Consider the following 25,947-nt stretch of genomic DNA (forward strand, 5'->3'; position numbering starts at 1 on the left):
TAGCAAGGTGAGTCAGCTCAGTAAGGATTCAGCACGAGGGAGGTTGTGCAGCTACACAGCTAGGACCCGAGCAAGAGGAGGTGTGAGTGGAAGAGCCCCCACAGCCAGGGGAGGGGAGAAGGTATATGATTATATAGCTAGGGTGTGGGTGGAAGAAGGGGTGAGTGGGGCAGTCATCTTCCTGACATGACTGAGCGATAGGTTCTGTGCCAGAAGCCCAGTGTATGTTAGCCCCTGCTGTGCTGAACACTGTAATTTATATACTTAAGTTGTTAAGAGTGACAGCACTGATTAGCATAAAAAGCCCTCTGCCACAAACTTCACACAGTAAATATTTGTGATATGGGAAGTTACCTGGTATTTTTTTTAGAATGGAGAAGTAGGATCATAGATACGACTTTGTACTTCCTAGAATGAAGTCTGATTTTTTGCTTGTAGCTTGAAGTAAAAAATTGCCTAAATATTTTGTGTTGTCAGATTTCTTCCTTTATATTTTGCTAAACCAAATGTTATTTCCAGTATATCTGCCTAAGAGTGTTATCTAAAGATAATGGAGCTGAGGTGTACAGGTTGGTCAGAGTACACTTACTGGGGATTTGTTTAGTCGTGGAAATGAAATTTCTGGACTGATTGAACACACTTTCAGTGGAAGTAGAACCTCGTGCATTCTTGTGCACTTCTAAATTCACCTGTCTTGCAGAAACATCTCACTAATTTAAAATTAAGATTTGGAAATTGTTTTATACTGTTCCTTAATTGCAATTTCTGAAACAGTTAGTTTTCACTTTTAACTAGTGTATTAATTTGGAATGTTACTCTTTTAATTCCAGCTTTTCTTTTGTGTTTCTTTTCACATATGTTTGCCCATCTGGTTTTGTTTGTATTTTAACCTTTTTTAAACTTCCATTGTGTTTCTGCAGCTAAGTGGGTGTTTCAAAAAAATGTAAAAACCTTTTACTAATAAGTTGTCATTTTTATATTAACTTGAGCCAAGTATTGCAAAATATGCAGCTGAAAACAGAGGGGAGGAATGACAAATTCTGGCCCATATTTGACAGTTTTGCTCCCATCCTTAAGTTCTGGCTACAGGAAATATTTTTGCTTTGTCAGTACTTCATAGGTCTACGGTTATAACTGAATCTTGTTTTAAAGGAACTTCTTATCTAAAGTTCCTTTAAAGCTAAATCTTAAACCCTGTAATTTTTTCATACGTGTACTATATTACGACCATTACTTTCCTTTTCTCTGAAAACTTGCAAGGGAAAGTACGTACTTTTTCTGAGAGTAAACATCAGATCACAACAGCTTCTGTTTTGTAAATATCAGAGCACAACAGCTTCTGTTTCAGGATCTTTGGGTTTTTCATTAAGACTAGTTAATGTAATCTTTCATCAGACTATTTACAAAAGGACACTTTTTTTTAATGCTATTTTCTGAGGAGTGTTGTAGGTTACAGCAGAAAAATGCAAAGAAGAAACATACTGCCAAGTAGTGTAATGTGTACTTATTGATGGTAGATTTGGGTATAAGGTGTTTTAAAATGAGAATGCAGTATACAGCCATTTTTTTTTTTTTTTTTGTCAGGCTTTAAAAAAATTGTATTTGCATTTTGTCTTATGATATTCTAGGTCTTTCTTACAAGATTTTTGAAAATAACCTATGATGTTCTCCATACACAAAAAAACCTTTAGAGCTGCTTAGAGGGTCTGACCTTAGGAGCTAAGAACTGCTGGCCCACAGTGAGAAGAAATCAAGTGTCACAATAACGTTTTTTGTCATGTTCTCACACTGTGAAGTTCAGATTTCTATTCTGAAAATTAACTTCTCTTTGGCTGTCACTTCAGTGACAACAACATATGAACTAAATTCTCTGATCCCTCATTCATTTTTCATGTTCCTCTCTGAGGACATAGTACCCTGAGATCAAAACGCCCATTTTACCAGGTACACGTTCTCTATGTTACGTCTAGATTTTAGATAAAAAATTACCAATACTTAGGTGCCATGTGCTTCAGAAATAAAAATAGATGCTGTTAAAACTTCGATTCCACTAGGATCTATTTAACAACCAGAAATATTTTTTTTCAGTAAAACAGTCTCTACTATTGTTTTTTCAGTAAAGAAGCCGCCACAAATATTACAAGCACTGACTAATTGAGTGAAAAATGCTTTGAGAATTTTTACGTAACCCATTGCTCTTTCTCTTTCTGGGTAGCTATCACATCTGTACATTTAGCAGTCTTATTTGGGCTGCTGATGGAATAGAATATTGGCTACTTTTATTAAAGCCTTAAACATAAAATTTGTAGGAAATTTTATAAACCCGCGGTATTTCTTGCTCTTGCATAAATTTATCAGTATCTGTCTAGATAAGCAAATTTAAAATTTATCAGTATAAAATTATCTGATGAACTTTTACTACGTGGATATTCATTATCAGATTTTTGGAACTGGGTTCCGTCAGTGTTCAAAACCTACAGAGAAACCCGTGAAGATGGCAGCAGATCAATTGACACTGTTTAGTAAGTAAGCACACTTTCTGACTGCATGTTTGATCTTGACCGTATCTGTTCTTCATAATCCTTTAGTCATAAGAAAAGTGCCTCTATTAATTTTTCTTGTAGAGGGCACCAATGTAGATCAAAGAGGTAAACAGTCCATGAAATGCACATGCTGTCTGTTTCCAGCTGTCCTTTTTCTACCCTCAGGAAAGTGTCTCACTGAAAAACTATTCAAAGAGACAGTAATCTCTTATCATCACTGGAGGTGTGGGATTTGTACCTTCTTATCTCAGAGGAGGAGACTTTATTACTTCCTGCTTCCAAAGAAGAAAGGAGGTGAAGGCAGCTGAGGGTGTTGAATGATTTCAGCTGCTGTGTTGTATTCACATTGATCACTTTTTTATTTCAATTTATTTACCAGATTAAAAGCAATAGCAAAAATTCCTACATCATAAGTATACATGCATCCAGTAGAAAGCTTCAGAGAGCCCCACTTGGAATATACTATATTCTTGTACTAAGCACATGTACAGGGTGCTGCTTTGACCTTTCGGTAGTATGCTGCCAGGCTGGGCGGTTGTTCGTATATGAAGATGTCTGGCTCATGAAAGACGTTTCCATTGAACAAATTCAAGGACTACCAAATGCAGCCATCGGTCTGGTAGATGAATATAAAATGTATCAGAGGAAGCCTGCACATGTTATGTAGCTAAAGAAGACGGCTTCTTTTTTTATTTTGAGTAGATTGTTATGAAAGGTACCCCTGAAAAAGTAGACAGTAGACCTTTTTACTGTGTCTGCCCTGTAAAATATATGGCCACAGTTCTGGGCTCACAGAAGCATGAGTAAATGCACATTTAATGGATGCTGGGCTGCACTGTGAAATCAAGTTTGCAATTTCCAGTATGAACTTGGTCACCTTTTAGGTCATGTAACATCTTAAAGACATGTAGCACCTCGTGCAGTAGCTTTTTTCGTTATTTATTTATAGACATGGAAGCAGCGACATGAATCTACAGTCCAGATAAGTGCATTGTAGAGAAACTGCATAGAGGGGTTTTTTGAGAGAGCAAAAACTTCCTGGAGTTTCAGAAGATAAGCTCAGTATGGAGTCATGGTTTTTATGATTGAATCAGCTTACACATGCTTTTTTACCTTGAGCTGTTACTGTCAAGTAACCTAGAATTACTTTATAACTCAAAGTAGGCCCAACAGTTTTGTCTTTCCAGATTATCTGAAACATGTACAATCTGTATGCTTGACTCGCAGGACACACCTGATGACAAAAACTGGAGGAAGTAATTTACTATACCCAACAATATGTTAATTAGAAAGATTTTATTATACCTTTTAAACTCATCTTCTGTAATTATGGAAAGAAATCATACAAGACATGTTTTCAAATGAAAAGATTTCAATGATAGTGTAATCAGTGTCACATTTCTCTCTGTACTTAGCATAATCCAATGTATTTGATAATGTTTTCTCCTTGTTGTCAGTGAACCTTTTCCACAGTTTGTCTGCATCTAGCATGTTTCTACAGTACTCTCTGGTTGGCAGTCTCTAGACATTTTCATGTTCTCTTACAGCAGCACTGTACAGAGGTTATTACATTTCTCATTATACCAAGTGATATGAGTGATGAATCTGGCTCCTCTCTAATGACATCTCATTCATCTGGAAGCCATGTTCACTTCTACACCTTTTCATGAAAGATACTTTCCTTATAGCCATGAGGAAAAAAGTTTTCTCAACCACAGTGAACTCACCTATGGAAAGAAATTGGTGTTAATGGAATTATTGGGCTATAGCAATAGATTTTTTCCATACATTCTGTGATGATTACAAAGACATTTTTTTGATAAGGGCCATTATAAGCAGCCACCGCCTCCAGTAGCTCCTGAGGATTCCTTCTGCTCAGCCCAAAGACCCTGAGGTCTCCAGCTCAGGCTGATGGATTTGGCTGCTACTTTCCCATTTGCAGGTTCAACCAACAGTGAGGGTAAGTCTGGATGACTTCTGCATTCTTCTTATTACCCTGCTTGGAAAGTCTCATCGTGAAATGCAGACATGATAAACAGAAAGATTGCTCATGAATTCAGTAGGTGGCATTTTCCAAAATTTCCTGGTGTGTGCATTTTGACAATCATAGAAGGAGCTTGTTTCTAAGATTATCAACTGCCAAACTGTTTTTTATTCTTCTGAACTTAAATTCAATTTAGGCTGCAGTGTTTTTCGTAAGTATACTTAAAAATCAGTCATTTTCTGCTGTTGTGTCTTCATTTTTGTAGAACCAGAGATGCATGGCTTTTTGGTGTTAATGTTTGCATTTATTTACCTTGGGTTTAGGTGAGGTACTGATAAATTACTGATCTTAGATGTTGTGCTATTGTACAATGTAATAAAAAACCATTTCTAAAAGCACAGCTATCTATTTTTTGATCACTAACAACTGATTCTACCTTATTGCCTCCTGACATTAATCCAGGGGTCCTGTGATGAGTTCCCTACCATGACCTTTGAGGGTATAGAGATAGATAAGTTTTAGTTTGAAATGTGTATTTGGCTAGAAATAGGTGATCTTCCGGAATTCTCCTTGGTTTTGTTTTTCCCTCCAATGGTTGCTAATTCCTAGTTCTGAGTCATCTGTCAAAACTGGTCTTGCAGTATGTTTCGCTTCTGCAGTGACTCATTATGGATTTGATGTAGGTAAGCAGACTGCAGCTGGCAGGTTAGAGCAGTTCTTTTCTCAAAACTATATGAATAAAGTGCAAGTGAGCTTTGACAGTTAAATTATGTTTTTAATTTGACTTTCAGAGATCCGTAGATGCCTCCATGTGTAATATAAAACGGAATTATTGCAGTAGTTAAACTGACCTGAATAAACTTTACTCTTTTTTTCTTGCAGACCATTAGTGGTTCTTTTTTTTTTTTTTTTTTTTCCCCTCTCTCTTTTTTTTTTTTTTTTTCCAGTTGGATCTGGAATCCTTGTGGTGGAAGTATCAGTCTCATGTACCTTTGGTCACTTTTTATAGGTATCCTGAGTGGTAGTCCATAGGACCTATGATTGAAAACCACTGATACAGTGTTCTCTGAGTAGAGGAATTCAAAATGGATACTAACATACTTAGTTGAATTGAAACACGACCTTGAAATTTCATTTTTGTTTTCTTAAGCTTAAATCTTATGTTTTGTGTATACATATACACTTTGATTGACATGTCATTCTAACCTTTGTTTTGTCAATTTTTGTTAATGAATTGAACTTATGCTGTATTCCAAGTATTTTCTAGTGAGTGTGATGAAGTACTCACTCCTGAGAAGTTTTCCTGTGTGCGCTGTTTTGTATTCTCAAACTAAAGTATCTGTAGAAGAGTTTGTATGGGAAGTACTTATTTCGCTATCACTTTTGTGACTTTGAAAATACATGCTAAAAAAAGTATTGTGGAAGCAAAATACACGTCAGGGGACTGGTTAGCCTGTAAACCTCTGCATGGTATTACTGGTTGTGTTGAATCTACGAATACTTTGAAGCCTGTCCCTTGAAAGCTGAAAGGTACTCAATGGGTATGTAATGCTCTGGAAGAATTTCTGTTTTGTCATTCGTTTGAGGATGTGATCAATCTCTTAATTCACTTCTGAAAGAGTTAAAAGCCTAGCTTTGCTGTTCAGGCTCAGTTTTGGAAAAATTAGGAACTGTTAGTAGAATGCCTGCATTGTGTATTTGTGCTTAAAAAAAGCAAGCTGCGTGATGTGAGAAACACAAGTACAACTGGCTTCCGTAGAGAGCTGTGGATTGTAGTAAAGCAGAGATGTTTTTAAAGTTGAGCTCAGTTGCCTGATTTGTTAGAATTTGGGTAGTTCATTAACCTGACTGTCATTCATCTGAGCATTTTATCTCCTTTTTACTTCTGTGGTAGCCGTAATCTTTATTTTTAAGTGATTTTGAAATTATTACTGAAGTATCAGGCTTCAGCAGGAAGATGCTCTTTTGGTGGCAGTAGACTGGCGACAAATACCGGTGTTAGATCTTGGCATTGTGTGGAGATCTTACAGTGCTTTACAAAGAAGGGTTTCAGTCTGTAAATGGGCTGTATTTTCCAAGTCTGAGAACTGGCACTGTAGTACCATGTATTGTTTTCTTGGTAACCGTGGAAAGAGGTTTTTTTCCCTTGCATCCTCTCCCAGTACATTCCTTCCCAGTTGAGAAGGTTGCTTCCATTTTTGGGTTGACCTTCAGATGTGCTAACTGGAGCCTGTGGAAAAAATTCTCTGGCCCAGAAATAGAGATGATATCTCTGAGGTTGTATATTAGACTGTCAGTGGAATCATGAGTGATCACCTTGTCATCCTAAAACTCTTCGTAGACTCTGATCCTTGTCTAGTCTCTGATGCTTAAAACCAAAATGAAGAAAGGTACTTTTACAAATGTTAATTAAAAAAAAAAAAAAGTGCTGACCAAAACCAGAAAAGGTATGAAAAAAACCCAAATTTGTTTAGAGAAAAAAGGTCATTCATTTTTCATCTGTGGGGAAATGCACGAGAGCAACATCTTGGTGAAAGCTTTTTTTTCTTATGCTATGAAGACTGTTATTTTTTGCTTTTTACATATATATGGTTAAGATTTATAACTGTTAGCTCAAGCATCTTTTATTTGTTCTAAGCACATTTTCATTGTCTGCTAATTCTTGTTTTCAGATTACTGAATGAGCTTTGATTCTGTGTTATTGTAGGTTTGTGTTGATTCGGTGGGAAAGATGTGTTGTGAAACCTTTCCTGATGTGATTGCTGAAGGAAAGTGAGTCAGCTGATTATTTTGTAGAAGAAAGTCATGATAATCCAAACACTTGCTGCAAATCTGTGTCCCTGATACTGCTTTTTAAAATAAATTTTGATTAGATTAAGAATCAGACAATTTAAGCTGCTCAGGAAAATTCTGCCCAAATTACTTTTTCCAATGAAGAATTCATGTTCTGAAAAATTGAAGTTTTTCACGGAGTACTGTGCCTTCATATCTTAAATGCTAAACCGTATTCAAGTTCTGTACTGACTTGTTATATATTACACAGGGACTTCTCTGCTGACATGCTAAACGAGAATCAAAATTAATATGCCCAATAAGGCAAGGCTGACTGAAAGCATTTCCTTAAGATTATAAAATAAAATAACAATATTTCTACTTGATAGTAAAAATACATGTTCAGTACTAATCTTTTTCTAAGATAAAGAGAAACATTTTGAGATTTCTGTGTAGAAAGGAAAAAAGTTGTAACTTTTAGGTTTGAAATACTGTTGTTTTCTCGCCACATTCAGAATGAAAGCAAGCAATGAGAATAATGTTTGATAGTTGCCTTGCTTATTTCTCTGCACAGTGAAATGTTTACCACAAAGCAATGCAATTTGAAAAGGCAGAGCAGGGAGAGTACTTAGTACTTTCTACATGATTCACAGGTCATGTCCTGCTAAAGTAAAGAATTCATTGATCAGCACCTACCTTACTACAATCCAGGTAGGCTAGAGAGACTTAAAGTACCATAATCCTGGTCATAAATGTGGAAGAATTTATTTAAACAAGGTGAAAAGCTAAAGGAAACCTAATAAACAGGGCTAGAAAAGCAGGGTGATGATGAATGAATAGGCGGGCAAAGCTTTAGCACAACATTAAAATGCATCATGAAGTAATGTCCTTGCAGGGCAAAGTTGTGCGAGCTACATTTTTTTTTTGGTTTGGACTGTATAGAACTAGATCATAGAAAAATGTACAAGTAGACAACAGAAAGTAACTGTCTGGTCAATAGCTATGATACAGATGATTTTTTATTTTAGCCTTATACTTATTACCAGCTATGTCACCGTCTTCAATATGTTACCGTGTAGTTTAGTCTGTTTTAGCATTGCAGCTGTTTTTCTTATATATTCTGTTTTAGCTCTGCAGCTATATTGTTTGTTTCAGTGTAGTCACTATCGAGAGATTGCTAACCCACCCTGCTTATATAGGAGTCATTTAAACCTTAAGATCGCTGAGGAGACTGTTGTATAGACCTAAGTAATGAAACAAACTTGGTTCAGTGACTGGTCGGCTATCGTTTGAGACCCCTTAGAAGACTCAGAGGTACCTGTAAGGAGCGTGCACAGTGCTTGATTAACATAATACTGTCTCTTGAATGAATATGTATGGTTTTTTCCTGGGAAATTTAATGTGTAATCGTAAGTGTGGACTATATAATTTTGTTTGAAGAAAACATATGGCATGCACGAGTGACACTGTGCATCCAGCACTGCAATAAGGGAACGCCTGCTTTTTAATGCTACATTGGTGTTAAGGAGTTTTCTTATTCCCAGTTTTGGTGACAAATATCTTAAGACCTGAATTTTGATATTGCTATGGTGCTATTTAGTGGTGTGCCAATACTGTGATGGAGAATAAGTTCTCCAAATAAATATTTAAAACTGAGCACTAGAGTGCACATTTCAGTTTTGTGCTGTTGGAATACAGAAGATAATTAAATAAAAATCAATACTTTGCTTTGTTCAGACCTGCAAAACCCTGTGTATCAACAGTAAATACGTAGCCCAGATGGTGTTTGTCATCCAGAAAACTATAACTCTGCATTCTGTATCATCTCTTCACATTTTTTAGTTTGTGGGAGAGCCGTAGTTCTTAGCATACAAGGAGAACTTGCGTAAGAAGGCTGCAGGAGGTGTTGCTAAAGGTATTATAAGCTATAGAACGTGGAATGCTGAAGTGTGTTCAGCACAAAGGAGCAAGCACAGGGGTCAGCACAGGGGATACTGGTGTTTTCACTTAAGCTAACCCAAGCTTTACTAATTTATGATAAATGTACTAGAAAAGCCCTCAAGTTACCTGATACAAAAGATGAGGAGAAGCTTGCATGTGGTTACAACTTGCTTTTTAATATGATCCAAAGAATTGTAGATAGTAAGTAATTATTTTTCTTCTTTTGACTTCACAGAAGAACTCTTGATTTCTGTTAATACAAGTTTTGAAACTTTGCATTGGCCGGTTCATCTGTAGCAATGGGAAAACTCCACTGCAGATCATAGTATTTTAATTTCCTGAAAAATAAAGATGAGCTTCTAGCTCATGGATTATATTTCTTACAAATGTAAATTGGACCAAGAATGTAGTGGCTTTCTGAACCTCTGGTAAGACAAATCCAGTATGCTGCTTTCTTGTGTTTTTGATCTAAAGCGAATACTTACCAATCAACTGCTAATTTTAAGTTGATGTTCAGAACTCTCTGATAAGCCATTACACTACTGTCTTTGGAGAGTTATGAGTAACTTGCATATGCAAAGATATGCTTATCAAGCTTTTGCATGCTTATAGAACTGGAGTTTTATTAGATTTACTCTTTGCTAGTTGTAATCCTTGTCATTAACATATCAGAAGAAAATCCTCCTGTCTTGCTTTCTGAAGCTACTTCTCTTTTCCTGTTTCATTCAATTAAACAAAAAAAATTCTGCAAGCTTGTGTCCATACTATGACTTTGTTGTATCTTCCAGAAACCTTCTTAAATGCAAGAAAACCAAGCCTCATGCTTACTATATCAAACCACTTGAGTATTTTTAGGTCTGCACCATTAAGTGTTGTTTGTGAATACTTTTGAAAGATAGTCCCATTAACACAGCGCCATTTGCATGAATAGTGAATTCTACTTTAGGGAAGAATGGTACTAATTTGGATGTGATGATACTAAAATTATCCAGCACAGTAGCATAAATAATATTTACTGATTATATAATTGTATCCTTTGCTATAAGTGTTCTATCAAATATAGAGTAAGGAATGAAACTTGCAATAAGAAAAATTTAGAATAATTTTTTTGGGGGTTATGAAATTCTAATAATGCAAGGGCTGTCAAATAATGTGTGTGTCATCATAAAAAATTAAGACTGGCTTTAAATGCTTAAAATGGAAGCTTGAATAGTCAACTGTCAAAACTATTGTAAACTTTCATTACTTGTCTCCTATAAAAATTGGAGGGAAGGGGGAGTGAAAAAGGGAAGTTTTCTAGTGTTTGTGTGGCATGTAAGAACTACAGATAGTAGAGCTTCTTCTCTAATTGTGTTAAGTTAGTGGCTGTTATTGGATTAAAAATAGCAAGCTGCTTAAACTATTTTTTAAGTTTGTTCATTTGTTTGCTCTAATATTACTGTCTTTATGGGTTTTTTTTTTAAGTGGAGATCTTTTGGGTGGAGGTGCAATTGGAATGAAGGAGGCTTATTTTGTATACTCTTGCTGTTCAAGCACAAGTAAGATATTTTATGAATTTTGAAGTTTTCAGACCAAATATTGTGACTCCCTGGTTGGCTGGCTTACAGCAAACAGTGGTTATCCTAGTAAAAATTCATGTAGTGCAACTGCTTGGTTAAGCATGCCAGTTAGATAAAAAGTTTTCTTGGAATGGTGCAAGAATAAACCTGATCTCAGAGGCGAGAATGTCACACAATTCCTTAGATATACAATACAGCCATATATTTGCATGCACTGTTTACACAGGAGGTAGAATAAAAAATAATCCCGATGAAGAATAATTAGGAGCAACTTTGCTTAAATAGGACAAGGAAAAGAGCACAGGCCAGTCCGTGCTGTTCTGTGACTTACCTAAATCTACTAACATACCATTTCTGATGTTCTTTCTTGCCGCTAGCATGACATGAAGTATCTAAATGACAGTAGAGGTTTTATTGCATTTTTGAAATACGTATGTTTTACTTAAACTTTAATTGGGAAGAACATTCAGGTTCCTAACAGAACTGAGAAAGAGCCATCTACAAAAAAGCAGTACTTTACTGGTAGAGCACTCTGCCAAGTTTAGACCAGCAACTGAGCTCTGAATCTGAGCTTTCTAACGAGTAATCTAGCTAGCATTTGGCAAAGTTTGAAATCTCATTTAGTTTCTTACAGTAGGATGTTCATTATATTTGGATTTGGAAACACTGTAGAAGTTGGTCTTTGTGTAATTTGGAAAAAAGGAAAAAATCCTGAATAAAGTGCAGAAGGTCTGTCATCCGTTATGGAATATTTTTTAAACTTCTCACAAAATCAGAGCTCAGAAGTGTCGGATGTTGAATTACTCACAAGCTGTACTGTCTAAGGTATGAATGAAGGGTGCCGTTTCAGCTTTAACCTCAGAGATATTTGTCTCTTTTCTGTTTAAAACTAAACTGTCCATCAAAGCTTTCATTTCTTCTTCAAAGTAGTTGTGTAAACTTAGAGGTACCATCTGCCCCGAGGTCTCAAGGCAGTTTTTTTGCTTAATGCAGTCCACAGGGATGCGTCCTTCTCCCCTCTCCCTCATCCTCTGATGCCCATTCACTGTGGCTGTTGCCCAGTGGATCCTGTCAATAGGCAAGGCAAATCGGGGATCTTTTTGGATGACTGGCTTCCATTCTGCTTGAACCTCATTCCTCTTGTTTTGGATTCTCTTCTTTTCATTCTGTCTCTTCCTTCCTCACTTACAAGCTACAATCTGACAGGAGTGCCTTGTGCCAGCACATGCAAACAGATCACTCTTTTGAGTCCTGCAGTTTGGCGTTATGCAAATCTTCCAATCTTCCTTTGCGGGTGGGAACCTTGCCATTTCTTCTTAATTTCTTCCAGTGCTGAATTTCAGCTGTGTTTTCTGCTGTGGGCACGTGCTATCCTGATATTAACTGCTTACATAGTTTTGGAGAGAACGGAGTTCACGGAGGGCCAGGTCACTGGGTTCCTTAGCCTGTTGGTCTGCAGGGACCAAAGCCTACTGTTAAGCTACTTTTTCCTCTGTTGCGTCCAGGCTTCTGAAAATACATGAGTCCTCCCCCTTTCACCCAAAGGAGAGTAATCTTCTGCTGTCCTTAGGAAGAATCACAAATTTCATGTCCTGCTATGTCATACTGGTGCTACCAAAAAAAAAAAAAAAAAAAAAAAAAAAAATTGGTTTTGAGTATTTATGGATTGAATTATGTTGATTTTGCCTTTTTTCCACCCCCAGCCTTCTCTTTATGGCTCAAACCCCAGTATGCTCTATGGATTTTTATACTTTGTCTAATCTAGCAAGGTGGTTGCAGTGACATTTAAAAATCACTAAGTATGTTATAAATTAGTGACCTGAAAAAAATGACACTGGGAAATGTCATAAAGCATCAGGAAAAATGTAAATATTTAAGGTGACTAGCTTAAACTTAATGAAAGGTTTGAGCTTAACCTATGGGGAATTCGGTAACTTCACACTTAAATATCATTCTGTTGTTTATTCAGTAAAAAAGTGAATAATGGAAATGTGGGATAGATACAAATAACCATGTCAGGCTACTGTATTTGGGTGAAATGTTAAGTATACTTCTTTGTTCAATACATTTTTTAAATGTTTTGCATTTCTGCTGCATTTTAAGACATAATAATTAAACATTTAATAAAAACTACATATGGAAAAATAGTGAGACATTTAATAAAATGTGGAAAAATTAATTAGAAAGCGGAGGGAGTCTGCTTGATGCTGTTTATACAAGTTCCCGTATGGTAGTGTTGTCTGCTGCCTCTTTATACACCCTGTAGATGTAAAATGTATGTTGCCTTGAAAGAACTCTTAACTACAGATTAAAAATAGATTTGTGGATCAGCTACTTTTCCTTTCTCTTTTTCCTGCAGAAAGATAATTAATTAAGGGAAAGGCAGAGCTCTACAGGTAAAAAACCCCAAGCATTTGCCTTAATTTAAGGTTGATTCTGTTGAATTATACATGTCGATGCACTGCTTGGGGATATAATTTAGAGGTGGACTTGGCAGTCCTGGGTTAACAGTTGGACTTGATGATCTTAAAGGTCTTTTCCAACCTGAATGATAATAAGAATCTATGAATTAGACCCAAGGTCCATCTGGAGACTACTTTCTTAACCTGCAACAATTTATGTCCCAGGGACTTCCTAAGGCAGATGTGAAATCTTTTTATTTAAAAATAGTTACCTTCTATCCCTCCTTGTATCTGTGGAAACCTGTGACATCTGCGTTATCTGATGGCATGGAGTCCCTGACCTAGCTTCAACTTACAAAGATTTACACTTTTTGTTTGTTTTGAGTGCGTTCCCTGCTGGCTTCATTTGATGCCTGTAGGTCTTCTGTGAGAAGAGACAGTGAGTGGTGAGTCCCTGTCTGCCCTATTTTTTGCCTTTCATGGTTTTTAGATCTCTTCTTATGTTCTCGTGGTTCCCATCCTTGGCTTAAGTTACTAAATTGTTTCTCATGCAGGAATGGTTCCATGCCTTTTCTAATGCTATTATATTTATTGGGAAAACCAAGACACTGCACAGTATTCAAGATATGTGACACATGATAGGTGTGTAATGATATTCTGTTTTTCACTTTTGCATTTTTAATAATTCAGAGGGTTTGTTTCTTTGAGCACTGCAGAGCACTGAGATTGTTATTCCAAATGATGTTGGTCAGCTGTGAACTTTGTGTGTGAAGTTAGAATTGCAGCATCTTGCATTACTGGTATTGTGTTTAATCTCCCATTTAAAAATCTACTTTCTCAATCTTGTGAAGTATTTACGTCATTCTCCACACCCTACCCTGACCCGCACTACCGTGAGAAGGGTAGTATCATCAGCAGACTTTGCTACTTAATTTTTCTCCCCTTTTTTTCTCTTCTTTTTTGAGTTAAGAGGTTAAACAGGTATGACCTCAGAGAACTGTACTGGCGGTTTCTATATAACGTGAAAATTGACAGTTTAATATTTTTCTTCCTACTTGCAGGAAATTATTTATTCATACAAGCCGCCTCTTTTTACTGCTTTGAAGTCTTGGGTGGGAAAGGGAGTGGGATGTCAGTGAAAGCTTTTGGAAACACATCTAAATTATATGAACTAGATCCTGCTTATGTGCATGATTTTTACTACTTTGAGGAAATTGTCTTAGACTGAGCAGCAGAATTTTCCTTTTTGAATGCCGTGTTGGCTCTTCCCTCAAATATTATGTTTATCCACATATCCATTAAATTTCTTGTAGTTTCTACTAATTTGTCCATCAAACACATGGAGCTGCTATTGCACTGTTCTCCTTAGTCTTCCTTTCACTGCTCCCAGTATTCCCATGTTGTCATTTAGCTTTTTGAAGCTTTGAAGGCTTGAAGGCATTCCAATTTCTTTTTATTTCTTAGTCACCTGGTGTTCATGCAGAAGCATGTGTACTACTGGGTTTTTTTCTTAACTCTTTGAATATAATTTCATTTGTTCTGTTTTCCTGTTTTGACTTTTGTTAACCTCTATTTTAAATAGTAAAAGCGAATTACTTTTTTTAACCATTGTGTTCTTTGGCATTTGTTGGCTTAACCCTGCTCCTCATTTGAAAAACTGGCATCTGACCTTGATTTCAATAGGCTGCAGTTCCTCTGTATATTAAATTAGTTTTGTTCTTCCTGAGCAGACACTCTTTGTTCCAGAAGCAGCACTTGTTTCTGAAGATACTTCCTTCTTATTCCTTTGTATGTGACACATTTTAAATTCTGAGGACATCATTCAGCCTTGGTCAGATGATCCTGCTGTTTGATCAAATTCACATATTATTTTTTAAATTGTGACTAGTAGTACTGTGTAGTTGTGCCAGGGAATTAATTTAGAACGTTGTTCTTTTTTAATCTGGTTATAAATATGTGTTATAGTTTGTAGTGCTGGCTACAAATATCCTTGATGTCAATATGTTTGCCCAGAGCTCAAGAACTTCTGCTGGTAACAGTAGAAGAATGATATTTAAAATATTTTCTTTGAGATATGTGTTCTGCCGGTAGTTAGAATTTTTACACTAAGCTGTTGCATAAGCCTTCTGGAGTCTGTAATACACAGCTGTGCAACCTACTGGTGAGCCACAGAACCAGGGAAAAATGTAGGTTGTGCTGAAGTATTTGCGGTGAAGGCATGTTGTTTGGAAATACCTGTCGTGTTCTGGATAAAAGGTAGGCTTGGCAGTGACTTCCAATATTGCTGGTCTTAACAGTATCTGAAGGAGACTAATAGATGTCAAGTTCTTACAGGGTCTTCACCTGTTGTATTATATTCTCACATACTGAAAATTGCTATTGCTCCATCTATGCTCCTGGCAAATTGCATTACTAGCACATTGCAGCCTTAGTCATAGTGAAAGATAATAGTTACAGTGTGTACTCTACCAAAGCAGAGAAATCAAAAAAGCAGAAATAGAAATTAGTGATGGTTTTAAAACTACCATGAAGAATCTGGAAGCTCTGTGTCTTCCAGAAGTCTGTTTCTCAGTATTATATGCTACCTCATTGTGGGAAAATTATTGTATCTGGATGATTTACTGTCTATGGTATCTATAAAACTATTCATATAACACCTTTGCAGAATATACGTTTCATAGTGTTGGAAGAATATTTATTATGGATTTGTCTATATGTTATTCTCCTTTTGTAGGGGGAAAAAAAGAAAACTATTAGCTGTCCTATAAAAAGAAATCTTCAGTAGTTTTTATCCAAAGAGATTTTTATATAAAATGAGCATTGATTATAAATAGGCAATTAATATATGTAATATATTAAAAATTAGCTATATTTCTATATCATATATATAATATAAAATATCTATCTATCTATATCTAAAATATATCTCCATTTCATATATCTATATAAATATATATATATATATATAGCAGTATGTGGAAAAACTGTGTAACGAGAAGAGACACCTTTTAATTCCAGTGATGTTCCAAAGCACTCAGCGTGTGGTTCTTGCTCTTTCCACACCATTTTCAAAATCTTCTGGTTAGAGCACACTGTGGCAGGGATGGATGAGAGTTGTTCCTCATGCTATTTCTTCCAGTTTGAGAAAGATTCACTCACACCTAGTTTATCCCAAAAGACTGGTAAGCTTTAGTTTTCTGTTCGTGTTTCTAAGTGTAAGTTAGCTCAAAATTTGTGGCTTGGTAGTTGCCCACCTTTTATTTGACCTATAGATTTCTGCCTTCTCTGGGACCTTCTACATTAAGTCTTGCACTATTAAAAGGGAAATAATATGTTGCTTATCTTCCCCCTGACTCCTCGAGAGAGTTGATCAGTCTTATATGAACCATTGATGCTGGAAAAGATCTCAAGCATCATTTATGCCTAAAGTCTGCAATTCAGATTGTTTTTCCCATGCAGAAAAGTGTTAGATTGGAGGATCTGGTTCCTTTTTTCACCTTAAAGATACCATCTGTTCCCTCCTGCATTATTGCAACCGATGAAGAAGACTGGTGGAACAGGACAGTAGCTTGTTTTAATGTTATATCATTCATAGTGGTGAACCGGGGATCAATAGAGAGAGAAAGGGATCTCTTACAAGTTAAACTTGTAAAATGCCTAAAATCTAATCTGAAGATGGGTTTTCTTTGGAGAAAATATTCTCAATTTGGTAACTAAGGAAAACCTTTGACTAGTGTAGTAGATAGAGGCTGCTTTTCCAGATACTTTAAGACTCATTGTTAATTTCCCAAATGTAGCTAAGTTGTAGTTTTCTGTTGTGGTTTGTGTGGTTCAGCTGCATACTGCCATCATAAATTTATCGCATGTTATTTAGCTCACTAAGCAGACTTGTAGACAGAGGCTTGACTTCCCAAAATAAAACAAATGGGAGATGAACCCAGGTTGGAAAACCCCAAATAAGGTTTTCGAAATCATTGGTGCTTGTTTAGAAGGTAAATTCTGATTTTAAAAAAATGGGTTTAGAGTCTTATATTTGCCTTTGCAGTGCTTCTTTACAGTCATGGCAATCTTAGAAGGATCCTGTTACTTAGTTTGCTCCCTCCCTCCACTCTGAAACTCTCTAATACTATAGAATATTTTTCTTCTGTCTTCAATAATGTTTTGTGTCTTTTGTTTTGAATGAATTCGTTAAAATGAACAAAATCATTCCACTGATGTGTCAGTTTCTCTACTGAAAACTGTTTTTCTTCCATTTTTTCAATTTTTAGACTCATAATTTCACAGATTGGAAAATATTTATTACAGACTACAAGTAGGATTTGTTTGATTCTGTTATTCAGTGAATATTTGTATGAAGAGATAATTGGGCTAATGAGACTATGAAACATGCGTTCTATTTAAATCAATTGATTTAGCTTTAAAATATATTAAAATGGTAGGAAAGCACAGTGGTTTAGATCTGCTATTCTTTCATAATAAAATTTATACAATAAAAAATACTAGAGGCTTATTATGAACATTACCAAAGACAGTGTATGAGGTTTACTTGAATGCATTATTTTTAGCTACTCTGTATTGGAAGGCCAAGTCATATTTGTAAGTAACATAAAAACTATTCACATGAAGAAAAGTGGTGGGGTTTTTTTGTGTTGGAAGGAACTCAGAGTCATTGCAAGACATTTGATTAGTATTCATGGCATAAAAGGAAGTTATTTTCAGGGTAAAGGAATTTGTGAAAAGATAATTGGTTAGACCAACATTCTCATTAACCTAATTTGCATTAAATGTGCTACTGTGAATTGTAGTTACTGCTTTTCCATTTGAAAGGCATGCTTTGTTAACTTATTTAAAGAGCCTAGTTAAACTAGAGTTTAAGTCATACCCTTTAATTCAGCAATACAATATCAAACTGCGAATTTATTATTACCAGCTTTGTGAGTGTGGAGAATCATAAACCAGTCCTTAATCCCAGTGGATTTTTCTGATGAAGTAGGTTTGTTTAGCTGCTTTACATCTGGCCGTTCCCAGATACTGAAAGCATTCGACTAATCACTTAGTTTAATCAATGGAGAGGAAGGCACCTTTGTCAGCAGTGAGTCAACTGTGAGTGCTCAAGTTAAGTATTTGTATCTGCACGTAGTTACATAAAGACAGGATCTTATTTTTCCATACTGCTGAGCACACGTAGCTGTCATGGAACCTGGTGTTTGTGAATTATATGAACTAAACGTGTAAAATTAACTTTCGTCTTAGATATCTAAATGTTAATTTCAATGCTTAATTTTAATTATTTGCGCCTGTACCGGTGTCACATTGGTTTTTAAAACAGTAATATCTGGAGGTATTGAATGTAAACCGGAGCCGAGCTGATCAGGCAGGGTTGTGTGTCAGCCCGGTAATGCTGAATGATGTTGGATAAACCTAATGAAAACAGGGAGATGCAGAATCAAGCTGGACATGGCAATGGTCGTAAATATCTATGTAAATACTCAGCTGAGAAGGTGACTTTCTTGCTGGCATGGTTTTCAAGATGATGATGAAGGACATGCCAGGTACACAGTGTGATTAGTCTATGAGTATACACTAATGAGTACACACGTGAGCATACTTGAAATGTAACGAATTAGAAATACAATTTAGATACTTTTTTTTTTTTTTTTTTAGGAGGGAAAAAAAAAGCCACAGGCAATAAATTTTACATTCCATCTGGGAGATGGTTAGGTTTCCCTTTTTTTTTATTGTTTGGCAAAGAAATATGCCAATTACTATGCCATTTTGTTGTCTATTCATTCTGTTTGCAAAACAGAAGCTGGCTGATGGTTGCACTATTGAGTAAAATTGCTGAAAGGCTGAACTCCCCTATGGTTTGGGACAGGCAGATAGCGGAAAAGAAGCCAGTTTTGGGGTCAGCACATTATATGTTTGGATTTTGTATACAGGATTAAGGTCTTGGTTTGGGAATTGTCAGAGGTATGAATGGCAGTTAGGATACTGAGAGCCAAATGCAAATTAGATGCTCAGTTGTTGGTAATGCCATTGAAAACTTCCTGTAGCGCATTCATTCGCTATTAGAGGTTGGGAAAGAATGAGCCGTTGCTTCTCAACTAAGTGCTGGACTAAATACTAGTGACTTAAAGGTTATCTGCAATTCTCAGGATCAAATTTCATCTCCTTCACTCAATAATTCAACAGGTTTGGGTTTTTTCCAATAGAGCTCCTGAAACAGCTGTTTGTTGTCACACTGCATGGTCTAAGAAGGTCCCACGCTCTGCATTAGCAGCATCTTTGCTTTCCGTTACTATAGACCTTTGGCCATCGTCTTGCAGCCCTAATCTTTCACGTCTCCTCTGTCACAGACCTTATAGATTTTTCTGAGTTCCTGGAATTCTTGTGGGTTTTTTGCAGTGAATAAATTTATAGGACTGTCTTTTCAGAATGCAGCATGGCACTGCAATAGAAATATTGCATCTAAACCAAAATAATAACCCAAGCCCCCTGTAATAAGAGGAAGCTCCTGCTGTCTTGGAGGAGTGTGGTAGAGGGTTAGAAGATCCTATATCTAAGGTTACGTATATAGCTTAATTAGCCCTATTTAAGTTTGTTTGTTTTTTTTTTTTAATTCAGGCCCTTATGCATATGAATTAAAGTCTGGGGTTCAGTGCCTTTTTTTGATGGCATACTAAAGTAGGGACTAGTTCAAAAGAGAGAGTTTGGAGGATTTAGCTACCAGACAAGAAGTCATCTTTACCTGGCCTGATTTTTAAGACATTTATAATCCATTTTAAGAGAGACTTACGTGTTGATAAAAGAAGGTCTCTCAACAGCACTTTCAAAGCTGTTCATTAAAAAAATGCACTCAGTGAATACTGTACATATTCCTAGTATGTTGTCCAAATCAGACTTTTCAACAAAAATCTTGCTTGTTGATATGGCACCTAGCACCTCCTTATTCGGTTTTGATTTTGTTGTGTCTTGAGATTAAAAAAATCTTTCTATAGAACTTTGTCTTTAAAAATTTGATGTTGTGAATGCAAGCAGGATTAAAATAAAATGCAAATTTGTTGAAGATGTGATGTTTATTGATTGAATTTACTTTGTAGGGTTGGGAACTTTGGAAAGAGCTTATTATTTTTCTAAAAATGTATTTTTTTTTCTTTCTTTTCTGTAGGAGATTCCTTTTCACAGTTCCGACTTGCTGATGAGAAAGAATGGGATAGAGAAAGCATATGCCATGAGCAGGTAACAGAATTACCATTTCAATGAGCTTGTGTGGATTATTGCCTGGCACAGAATGCCTTGGCAGTTGTGCTTTCAGCAACAAATTGTTTAAGACAATAATAACACTCTTTATTCTGTATATTTTTATTAATTTGTCCCTGGTGCTGGAGGCTTTTTCCTCCCCCCTCCCCCCAGTTAGACTAATCAAAGCAGCGGGCTAGGTTTTTAAGGAACTTTGGAAGAAAAGAACAAGGAAATCCATCCATTGAAGGCCAAATATGGGACTGTCACTTTGCTTTACTGACTTATCAAGTCAGCCTTTCTTTTTCAGCTGCATTCAAGTTTTCAAGAGAAAATAGTTTGGCTAGTTTTGTTATAGTCCTTTTACTAAACTGCTTTGTAGGTTTGTAAATTAAAACTATGAATTCCTGTATTGTGTTAGATTGTTCTTTATGTTCCTTGAATGTGTGGAACAGGGGACTGTAATAGACTAAAGTCATTAATAGTTTACATTTATTTTTTTTTTAATACAAGTGTACTGTGTGTTGAATTATATTTCAGCTATCTGTGTTTTCTGTTGACTGCCAGTCTCTGGCCCAGGCCCTTCAGGAATTGCCTCTACATCTGAGGTTGAATGTAGCTGCTGAACTGGTGCAGGTAATGCTGAGAGTTTTCACAAGAAAATGCATATATCGTAAGTGAAACAATTATGCCAGAATGATTGCTGTAAACTTGGTCTTCAAACGTAAGTAAAATGTATTTTATAAGTAAATACATTTCTTGAGCCTGGCATGTCAAATGGCGTGTAATGCAGGATACCCCTCTATCAGACTTCTTATGCTTTATTGACTTAAAACAAAATGCTTTGATGTGCAGCACAGTAGATTTGAAGCAGGTATCGGAATGTTTGACATGGAATGCTTGCACTCGTTTTGTACTTGCTTCTCTGGTTAGCAGCTGTTAAAAGCTTGCACCAAATTTTTGAAAGTGCTTTCACATTATTTTCTGTGAATTATTTTAATTGTGATTTGCTCTTCTACATAGCTATTATCAACATGCGTGCTTATTCCATGAATCAAACTTAATCTGTGTTAGAACAAGTAGAACTGTCAGTCAAACAGGTGAAGAAAATGTCATGCTCTGGTGGAAAAAAAAAAGCAACAATAATAGGAAAAAATGTTTCTTCAGACTGTGAAAAATAAAATATTCATGTAAGGGCAAAAGAATGAATGAGATAAATATAAACCCAAAATTCTTACCAAAAAATCCATCTGCTCAAGCAAGGAAAAAAAATGACCCTTCAGAAAAAAATTTACTTCTGTTTGGAGATGTGTGAAGTGCTTCTGTGACAGACAGAAACGTGCTCTTTCTTAAGGGAGCTCAAATACGTCTGCAGATGTGGTGTCTAAGGAAATCTGCACATAAATGTTACTTTCAAATACAATTTTCTTTTTAAGAGTTCTAGTCACAATCTTTAATTTTTATCAGGGTTATAAAGCGTGTGTTAAGACATTTAATCTTTGTCTTTCCATTCTGACCAGTGATGCAGCCATCAGATACACTGCAGTGTTATTAATGCCAGGGCTTCCTGGTAAAAGCAGAATCTGTGTTTCATGATTATATAATGAATTGTCATTTCTTGCTCCACTATTTGATAATGTTTTGTAATTTGATTTAATTTTTCAAAATATACAGCTATATACTATGACTTTTGCTAAATGATTTTCAGCAACCTGTTAGTATGGTTTGGTTTTAGGACTGGAATTTTGAAGGGGAGGCCTAACATGGGATAACGTTTCTAGCCAAATTCAGTCATGCCAAAATTCAGAGTATTGATGGGATTTAATTACAGAAGAATTAAAGAAAAATAACTCTTCAGGAATTATTTGTGAAACAATGGATTGTTGGAAACATTGAAACAATGGAAACTTGCTGATTTAGCATACAATCTCATACTCTGGAATAAGGGATAAAAGGAGTTTGTATTTTGTAGCTGCTTCTCTAAAGGTATCATCAAGATAACTTCAGTACACTTTTACTTCTGAATTAAATTCTACTGAAATTCACTGTACCGTCTTAAGTGATCAAATGTAGGAAGCTTGAATTACAGTCCAAATTAGATGGAATAGCAAAAGTTGAGTTAATCGTTAGAAAGACTCAGGTTCTGTTTTGTACTCTTAGGCATCAACACCTGCAGAGCTCCCACAGATGAGATCTAAAATTATTGAAGACAGCAAGAGGAGAGAGCTGCTGTTCCGACAGTCTCCGGCTCAGAGTGAGAGAGTGCTGGTCTCCCATCCCACTGGTGGTTCTGTTGCTCCATCAGAGTCTGGAAATAGAAATGGTCCTAGGGCAAGTGCGGCAGAACCATTTCAGAGAGCCCATCCACTGTCAAAGCAAGTGACTGACCATTTGGATGAGGAACTAGATTTTCTCCTAAATCTAGATGCTCCCGTTGGTACAGAAAACAGACCTGCGTCAGGGGCATTATCCTACAGCGTGTCGACTGAGAAAGACTTGAAAATGGATTGTAAGGAAAAAGGTAAGATTTCTTTTCTCCCCAGCATGCCCTTATTTAATTTCCTTTTACTCTGTTTTGGTGACCCTTTTGAGTTCTCGTTTAGCCAATCAACGGTACGGCTGTCATCATCTCTGTCATGCTGCATTCTGTTTATCTGGGGCTGTGTTATGACCCATTTTTTTCCTTTTCAGTTTTAACTCCACACTGAACTACAGTTTCACCATTGTTAGTTCATTTTAGGAATTAAGAGAAATTCTTCTGTGGAACAGAATTTGTCTTGCAATACAGCAAAATTTTAAACAAAAAAAATATTAATGTACTGCTAGAGAATTTTAGTGAGAAGAAGGTAAAACAAACTTTTCATGTAGCATTATCAGCCCTTCGATCAGTGTGCTAACAGTGTACAGAAGAACTGTCAGCTCATTCTGGTGACTTGTTATTTTCAAACTTCACTAGCATTGATTTTAAAAAATTAAATTTAGTATGGAAACAAAACATTTCATTCAAAATTTTCGTATTTTAGAAAAATTGGCAAACCTTTCATTTTGTTTGCATTCCTGGAAGTTATACTGCTGGCTGTTAGTTTTGATGGAGATTGTTTGCTACTCCCTCCCAGTCCACAGTGCTGTAAAAGTTTTTAACATCTCTGATTTTTTTGTGTATGATTTTCTTGCTATCATATGTTCAACCATCTTGGACTTAATTTTTATAAGACGTTACCACAAGTGATACGGTAAGCCTTGTTACTGAAGGCAATCCTGAAATGCTCTTTCATTTCATGGTATGTCATGCTTTTCACTCCAAAGAACAGTGTAAATCCCTTAAGAAAACAGTGCCATCAGAACATGGAATCTTAACATGTTGTAATAATTGTGCAGGGTGATCTGCTGTTGTGGCCTCCTGCTCCTCCTACATTAAAGCAAACTCTGCAGCAGACAGGATTGCAGGAGGGAGTTCACTTACTGTTGGATCAGGCCCTGGCCTCCTTGAATCAGGAGGAAGCCATGCTGCCCTAGTTGAGTTTATTAAGCAGCCTCTTTTGTTGTTTTTTCCCCCCCTCCAAATGTTGCTACTATTTTTGGAATACAACTTGCTATTCTTTAAGAAAGAAAGATTTTGGTTAAATAGTCATTTGTGCGTTAAAAAGCAAAATGATCAACAAAGAGCTGGTATGGAATTGTTTCCAGATTTTCAAATCTGTTCTTTTCACTTTTCTAGACCCTTTAAAACTAGATATGCCTGAAGAGAAGAGTACAGCATCACAGCAAATTCAAAGTACTTCTAAAACTCTTACTGAGGAAGAGCTGGAAGAATGGCTGGACAGCATGATTTCCTGAAGCTTACATTTACTTCATGTTTGCTATAGTCACTTATTCACGTAAGGAGCAAGTTGAATCTTAACCTTTACCTGTTTCACTTTGCTCAGTATGCCAAATGCCTGGTTTCCTTTGCTGGCACCTAAAATTCTGTGCAACCAAAATTCATTTAGATGTGATTGAAAATTGTCTTAAGAGTAATATTCTTAAAAAGGTCTAAAATTTGTGATGAAATTAGGATTTTCTTTGCTAAAGATACAGGCTACAGCACACTAAGACAACAGTTATTTCAGCTTGTACTTGCTCTGTGTAGTCCTTAAAATAAAGCTGTGGATGACCAATGAATACATGTGGGTTTAGTCCCTCTTTTGTCATGCTCCATCTCCATATTGTAGAAAGACGACGGCAAAGGTAATATTGGTTTATAACACTTTATTGCAGTGGGGTACTTTTTATTACAAGAAGAAAAAAAAAAAAGCATAGTCCTAGCAGTTTCTAATTGCAGGTGACCATAGAGCATTGTTATATTTTGGCCTAAGATGTAAATTGTATTCATTTTGATACAGTGTATGTCTTTGAACAGCAGTGTCTAATGAGCTGTTACTGAAGGTAGTATATAAACCAATTTCAAGTGCCATTTCATACAGAAAGACAGAAAAGCAATACAGTTAATGGATCTGTTCATCTAGAACACTAACATAAATAAAAAGTTTGCATAGCTATGTCTACAGAGGTTTTAAGGCACTTAATGTTTCAAGGTTGACGAAGTGTTCGAAAATGTTTTCTTTTTAACTGCTTAAAGCTTTTCAAGCTGTATTGTAATACATTCGCTAGCAAATACTGGGGGTGGGGAATCGGACAGCAGTTAAAAGTATTTTTTCTGAGGCTTGGCCTCTGATGTTCAAGTTCTTAAATGTCAAATGCTGTGCAATTAAGACACCTTTTAGCCCTTTCAACTGTACTGCCAAACACTAGGTTAATGATGTAGTTAAGAAGTTATAATCTCAGACCATATTTGAACTGAAAGGCTTAAATTAATGTGTCGTAGTTTTTTCTAATAAAAATTCCAACAAAAGACCTCTTTCATATGTGGTAGGTACAAAAAGCCTATGAAATAGTGTCAAATATTATGTATGTCTTGGAGTTTAAAGTCATATAGAGCAAATATAAGCTGTGAAATTACGTCGTGGAAAAAAAAAGGTTTTTTGTATACTGGATTTTAACAGTTCATGAATAATTAATTTCTTTTGTGATATCAGCCAAGTTGATCCTCATACTGTTTCCGGAAGCAGTCCCCTGCAGGGAAAAAATCCCAGCATCTTTCTTGGTACATCTTCCACACAAATGATTCCTGAAAATGAGAAAGAGTATTTATTTTAACAGACACCTTGCAGTTAGTTCTCTATATAAACTTTTAACAATAGCCAGGCACTGGGCCTATTACCATGGAGTAGAACTGTGAAGACCTTGAAACTCAACAAGAACATCTGTAAAAGTATTGTTCTGCACTTTTCTTGATTCAGTACTACCAGAATTTAAGCCGTATTATAAAAAAAAAGTATAAGTGTAAATTGATCAGTCTAGCTGATCAGAGCAAACCTGTGTATATATAATGTGTTTTAGTTTGCATGGAAAACACGGAAGTGTAAGGTACTTTTGTAGTGTTTGCATAACAGCTGCTTATTTGAGAT

The 25,947-nt window shown here is 36.1% G+C and overlaps 2 protein-coding genes across 2 annotated transcripts in view; one reads left to right on the plus strand and one right to left on the minus strand.

The window, feature by feature from the left end:
- The window catches only part of AVEN (apoptosis and caspase activation inhibitor), a 94,284-nt gene extending 69,683 nt beyond the window's left edge, over positions 1-24,601 (plus strand). The window contains exons 3-6 of the mRNA XM_040601262.1: positions 20,370-20,440; positions 20,981-21,076; positions 22,601-22,961; positions 24,159-24,601. Coding sequence (XP_040457196.1) covers positions 20,370-20,440; positions 20,981-21,076; positions 22,601-22,961; positions 24,159-24,277 — 647 coding nt within the window. The 3' untranslated portion in view covers positions 24,278-24,601. The remainder of the gene's footprint in view (positions 1-20,369; positions 20,441-20,980; positions 21,077-22,600; positions 22,962-24,158) is intronic.
- A 72-nt stretch (positions 24,602-24,673) lies between these two features.
- Positions 24,674-25,947, minus strand: part of RYR3 (ryanodine receptor 3) — a 234,903-nt gene continuing 233,629 nt past the window's right edge. Inside the window, exon 106 of the mRNA XM_040601263.1 lies at positions 24,674-25,607. Coding sequence (XP_040457197.1) covers positions 25,512-25,607 — 96 coding nt within the window. The 3' untranslated portion in view covers positions 24,674-25,511. The remainder of the gene's footprint in view (positions 25,608-25,947) is intronic.

Source organism: Falco naumanni, chromosome 7 (assembly GCF_017639655.2).
Source record: "Falco naumanni isolate bFalNau1 chromosome 7, bFalNau1.pat, whole genome shotgun sequence".
Classification (NCBI taxonomy): Eukaryota; Metazoa; Chordata; class Aves; order Falconiformes; family Falconidae; genus Falco; species Falco naumanni.